Genomic DNA, 6,398 nt, shown 5'->3' on the forward strand with positions numbered 1-6,398 from the left:
GAAGGGAAGACAGGATGTCTCCTCTCCTCAGTGTGATTTAAGGAGATGCAGTGTTACCCTTATTTGCAGAAAATGTGAGTGTCTACTTAGAAACCTAGAAGAATCAACTAAAACCTATTAGAATAAAGACAAACACATTGACTGCAAAGTGGGTAAAATATGAATGTTTCATTTATAGAAAAGAACGGAAATAGCTTTTTATTGTGATAAGAAACATGTAATTTACTATGTTAACCAGTTTTAAGGGTACAGTTCAGTATGCAAATAGCTTTAATACATGAAAAGAAGCTCAACTTTACTATAATAAGAGAAAAACAAGTTGAAACTACACAGAAACCATTTTTCACTTCTGAGGCAGGCAGAGATTAAAAAGCGTGATATCGGGCATTGAAGAGAGCTGGTGTGAGTGAAAACTCCCTCCACTTCACAGAAGGCAACACGGCAATAATTAGGAACAATACAGGTGTGTCTTCCCTTTGACCTAGAAATTCCACTGCCAGGAACTTCCTCAGAGATGCTCAGAAGTGTGAAAAATGATGTTATTTCCCACAAAGGCGTTTGAAATGGCAAAAGATTGGGAAAAGAATGGACTGGCTAAACACACTGTGGCAAAAACACTTGCCGAAATTGAGTAGCAGATGCAGAAATGAGGGCTGGAAAGAGGGCTGCTCCTACCCTAACGGCAAGAAAAAGCCCCAAATTTACAAATGTGACTTTTGTTCAGCCCATCAGAGTGCTAAGCTTGCAGGTCAACTAACTGGTCTGAAATGTAAGGAAAGTCAGGCGTCTCCTAGAAGAGATGAGATGTGAGCTTCAACTCACGTGGGTCAGAGCACAGAAAGAAGATGGGGCTCCCCAGGGGTGAGACGGGTGAGAAGAATTCAGCTAAAGTTTTAACCAAGTGCCCTAGGCTGAGTGTGGGTTAATGCAAGAGTATAAAACCCACGGGAGTCATGGACACAGGGGACTTGCCCCTGCCCGGGCCTCTTCTCCATATACCTTCACTGGGTTCTCGTGAGGAAGACTGAGGGGAGGGGAGGGAACCAGACAGAACCCCCTTGTGGGGTGGGCTGGAGGAGGGCGCAGAGCCCCACCTGGAGCCTTCCCCACTACAGACAAGAGCTGCAATTCTCGGCGGGTGCGGGGGAAGAAGAGCAAACCCTGCCTCTCCCACTGGGAGACAAAAACCCACTGGGGCGGAGGGAGGGAAAAGGAAGACTCCCTACCCCTGGGTGAGGGGCAGGAAGCCATCCTGGGTCTGGGTAAGAAAGAATTAGTGAACTGCAACATAGATCTGAAAACATTATTCAGACTGCAGCACAGAGAAACAAAGAGATAGAAACTTTAAAAAAAAATTAAAAGCCAAAGAGGCTCTCATTTAGGATGACATATATATAATCTACAATCTCAGAGGGAAAACAGAGAATAAGACTGGGTCAGGATGAATCTGAAGATATAATAGCTGAGATTTTCCAGAATTGACAGAAGATACCACCCTGCAGATGAAAGAATCCCATGATGCAAAGCATAATAAGTACAGAGAAATCCATACCTAGATACAGCATAACAAAACAAGGGGGCAAGAAAAACAAGAAAATGTCTTAAAAGCACTCACTGAGACAGGACAGACTATGTTCAAAGGAGTGACTGCCAGCTAACTCATTGGCAACAACAGACACCGGGAAACTGGAATTCTATGTTCCATGTGCTGATAGCAAACAACCAACAACCTCAAATACTATACCCAGCAAAACTATCTTTTGAGTGCAGAGGGAAAATAAAGGCACTTTTAGAAAAACATTAAATAAGTGTTTGATGTCACACAGAAGGAACTAGTCTGAAATAAAAGATGGGCTAGAGAACACAAAGTGTGGTAAATAAGTGGAGAAATCCAAATAAACACTGATGATATTAAAGCATTAGTAATTATGTCTGACTTTAAAAAGAAAATAATAGAGGCAGGATTGAAACCACTGGCAGCAATAGTGTACAAGTCAGGATGAAAGGGAGGCAGTTAACGTGTTCTAAGTTCTAAAGGCACCAGCAGAGGGTAAAGCTATTGACTAATTCAGACAGCGATGCATTAATTATTCTTGTGTTAATAACTATGATAACTACAAAAAGAATAGAATTGGTAACTACCACATCAGTAGAGGGAGAAAATCAAATCAGAAGAAATATACAATAAATCTAAAACAATCCAAGTACGAAAATAAAAGGAAACATAAAACAGGTGTGCATTATTACTGTAATGCTGCACAACAAATTACCCCAAACTTAGCCCCTTAAAACACACGCCATCTCCCAGGTTCTCTGGGCCAGGAGTCTGGGTGTGGGCTAGCGGGGTCCTCTGCTTGGGGTCTCAGCAGGCCGAAACCATGATGTCGGCTGGGGCTGCCATTGCATGTGAGGCTGGGGTCCTTTTCCAAGCTCCCTGCTTGTTGGGAGAACTGAGTGCCCTGAGGTTCCAGGACTGCAGCCCCGTTGCTTTCTGTGTGTTGGCTGTGATTCCCTTAGCTCCTGGGCCCGTGGGCCTCCCTTCTCAGGGTCAGATGAGGGTCTTGTATACGTAACCTACTCCACTCACAGCTATCCAGGCTGTGTTCAACACAGGGAGGAATCTTGGGGGGACATTTAGAATAATGCCTACCACAAGGTGGGATAAATACAAAGTATAAAATAAGGGGCCAAATACAAACTTATAACTATCAGATATTACAATAAAATATCATTACATCTAAGTATAAGATGAGGAAAGAGGTTTATTCCCTTCAGTTTTTCTTTTTGCATCATTACTTTTCTTACACATGTGATCCAGTGAATAATCCACATCCATATCTTGTATTTTGGTCATTTTACAAATACGGAATCTGACAATTTCCATACTGTCAAATAGTTGCAAGAAATTCCAACAGATTTATGCATCACAATTTATCAAATCATTTTCCTATTGCCTTTTTACCAATTTTTGTCTATTACCAATGGATTTTCATGTATGTTATTTAGTTTTTCCTTAGGAAAAATTCCTGAGAGTGGAATTAGTGGATCAAAGGTTATTTTGGTGAGAGTCATTTTGGTGACTCTTAAAACATACAGGCAAAATTCCCTATTGAAAATGTTCACGCCTGCAATGATGTGTGAAGAAAGTACCAGTTTTGCTGCAACCTTGAGTGTCTTGGCAATGATCACTTTCATCAGAAAATAATTGTTTCATACTTTAAAATAATATTTTATCAACTGAACAGGAATTCACAGAATTAGAAAAATGATAAGTGGTTCTCAAGACGTAGGAGGTTTTACTCTCCCCTTTTAGAAAAGTCAGCCATGGTCTGAGCTCCCAGAGATGTACCTGCTCTGCCCCTGTGCTCCTGACATGGGGACACCGGGCTGGGGGCTGCACTAGGGGGCTGTGAGACTCCTCACCTCCTGCCAGAGCCTGGGCACAGCCCGTGTGTGTGTGTGTGTGTGTGTGCGTGTGTGTGCGCACGCACAGGGGGTACCTCGTCTTCACACCCTTCCAACCCGACGGCACCAGCGGAGCCCTGAGGCACACCTTGGAGACCACCCCTCCCTGTGCCCGCAGGGTTCATCTTCTTCAGGAAAAAGCCACCAGTTGGTTTCGATCTACAACCCTGTCCCCTGTCCTTCCAGAAGGTCTGTTTTGCGCGTTGCCCAAGGCAGTGTCGGCCACCCATAGATGCCCAGCCCCCGAGGCACAGTTCCTCTCATCCATCTCCTTATTCTTTCCCAGATCCCCAAACCCAGGTTAATTCAAGCTTTTCACTCTACATTGCGATACTTTCTAAACCAGCTGAATTCAACTTATAACTTTTCTGACCCCAATTTTCCTAATTTTAACAATTCTTTTATTGTTTATTTTTCAGCACCTCCCCACCTATTTTTAATCATGACACAAAAATGCAACAAATTGGGGCTAGTCCCTTCTGAATCTAGGTCTCCTCATCGGAAAAATTATGAGATTTCAAGGCATAGAAAATGGCAGTAACAGTCCACGAATTCCGGAGGTGAAATCCCCATCCGCCACGAACACACGACTGCCTTACGGAAGCAAGCGTTTCACGGGACCTTCCCAGCCCTCCCTGACGGAGCGCCCATCTCCCAGCAGAGCTAGGAAGCGCGCGTCCCTGCTTACCTGACGGAGGACCAACCGCTCCGGTGGGCGTGCGCTGCTCGCGTATCCTCATCCGAGGGGTACGTGTGTCTTCGGAGGCCGTCACCTCCTCTCTTAGATGACTGCCGTTTGTAATCCAAATCCAAAGTGACCTTGGTTGACTTGGCTGACGTGCTGATCTGGGTTAGTTGTTCCTGGGTGGAGAGGTTGATACGGAAGCCAGCGAGATTCAGCTGTGTGTAGTCACTGGGATTTAAGGACATGTTTTCTGTTTGCTCTGGATTTTAGCAGGAGAGACAGGAGTCCTCAAGAATCCAACAGTCTAAGAGCCAGCCAGGGGTAGGACCGGCCTTCTTCAGGGAGTGCAGCTCAGTGTGGGCCCCAAACCCCGAACCTGAAGGCGTCAGCCCAGATAACGGGAGAAGAAAACAGGGGCTCCACGCAGAGTCAGGGCGGGGGGAGGGAAAGACGTGGCTAAGCGCTCGAGAGCAGCTGGCCGGGCTGTCCCTCCCGGAACGGTCCTCCGAGCGCACCTGGCGTCGTCCCTTCATCACATCCTCTAGGTTCCCATCTCTTCCTGTACCGGACGGCCACTGAGGAATTGCACGTTGAGTAACGGTCCACGTTTTCATGACATCTGTTCCTTCGTACAATTGTCTGTCCCTTTTGTGCAAACAGGCTCTCGACCCCTGTCACGCAGTTAGTTCCAACCTGGTGTATATCTAATTCCCTCCCAGTCATGCTCCACGGACAGATCCAGCAACGTCAGAACGTCCCAGGCAGGGTCTTGCCTTCCAAGGCCGCGGGAGTCTGTGCGTCGCTGGCGGCTTCCTCGGGTGGAGGTGCTCGGATCGACCTCAGGGCTCTCGTCCCCGGGGGCTCTGTCTCTGCCCAGAGCCGGAAACTTCCAGAGCCTCTCATGTGCCTCCCCTCCCCAGACCCTGGCTCTCACAGCGTTTCAGGGAAAGACCTTCCCCAACATCTGTCCCCATGTCCCTTTCGGGGTCTTCAGAAGACTGCAGATCATTTTGGTGAGAGAACAACTTCTTTACAAAGATGCCTCTAATAACCTAATAACCTAGCTATTGACAAACACATCATTTTTGATTTAAAGGAAAAAGGTTTTTTCAGAGATGATTTTAGATCTGGCATTTCATCCCGAAGGAGGCCAGACCTGCTTCTGCAAACTAAACAGACTTGGCGAGCTAATTTCTTCTCCCTCGTATTTGCCACCATGTAAACCGTGACCCTGGTCCTAAAGTGCCTTCCATGGGTCCTGGGATCTCAGACGCACGTGGCTACAGCTGCTCTAAGTCCTCCAGGGAGGGCAGAAGGGAGTCCCCTCTACCAGGTCAGGCAGTGCTTGAAAACATGGACTGAATGAGCCCTTTGAGGTGGCTTTGCCCTTTCAGGCTGTATCTGATCGGTCTTTGTCTCTGCCTTCCTTAAATAAACAAGTAAAGGGCAGAGAACAAAGCACCACAATGAAGGGGAGGGATGCCCAGCCACCAGCCAACCTTGCCCTTGGGAGCTGCAGGGGTGCTGCCCGTGCGGAGCCCGGTGCATGGAGAGCCCTTCTGGGGCGCGTGATGCAGTCTGACGAACGCGGGGCGGAAAGCGAACGAAGGCTGGGTTTTTGAGAGCGTGGGGTGCACTCGGAGATGGTCAACCTCACCCCAAAATGGGCTGGAACCAGGGCACGCTGGGCGTGAAGAAGTCGAAGCCGGGCGAGCTTTCGGGCTGAAATCGGGAAGCTCGGGGCCGCTGGCGCACAGCGCCCGCCCTGCGGGTGCGCCCAGGGGGACCAAAGGCGGATGCGGAGTTGATGCTCCTGTTTCTTGAAGACGTAGACCTGACGGGGGGCGCGTGCGCGCTGAGCCTTGGAGGACCGCGCAGCTTTGCGGGAGCCGCCGAGCGGGCGCTCGGGTGCGAGTCGGGCAGCGGCCAGCGGGGGCCCGCCGGGCCGGGCACGGCGATCGCGGAGCGCAGGCGGAGGGCAGGGCCTGCGGAGTGAAGAGCAAGCTGCGGTCAGTGTCAGGAAGCATTCCGGACGGCACGTCCAGTTCCTGCTTTAAAGGAGGGTAAGCGGACAGTGGCACCGGCCGTCCCCCCACCCCACCCCGGGGCAGAGGCCTTACAGAGTGCGGGCCACACCTGGGCCACACTGCCCAGGCCTCAGAGGCACAGAGGAGCTGATGTCACTGAAGCTTTCGGGGCTGCCACAGCCTCTGCTCAGATCCACAACAGAGATGAACACAATCTGGGC

The 6,398-nt window shown here is 48.9% G+C and overlaps 1 protein-coding gene across 2 annotated transcripts in view; it reads right to left on the reverse strand.

The window, feature by feature from the left end:
- LOC309647517 (uncharacterized protein) overlaps window positions 1-6,079 on the reverse strand; it is a 191,968-nt gene extending 185,889 nt beyond the window's left edge. For both annotated transcript variants that reach the window (XR_014256107.1, XM_082434939.1), the window contains exon 1: window positions 4,154-6,079. Coding sequence is in view for 1 of the 2 variants with exons in the window: in XM_082434939.1 (XP_082291065.1) it covers window positions 4,154-4,395 (242 nt within the window). In the remaining variant the exon portion in view is untranslated. The remainder of the gene's footprint in view (window positions 1-4,153) is intronic.
- Between the last annotated feature and the right edge of the window lie 319 nt (window positions 6,080-6,398).

This window comes from Balaenoptera physalus (genome assembly GCF_965194825.1).
Source record: "Balaenoptera physalus genome assembly, chromosome: 18".
In the NCBI taxonomy this organism is placed as follows: Eukaryota; Metazoa; Chordata; class Mammalia; order Artiodactyla; family Balaenopteridae; genus Balaenoptera; species Balaenoptera physalus.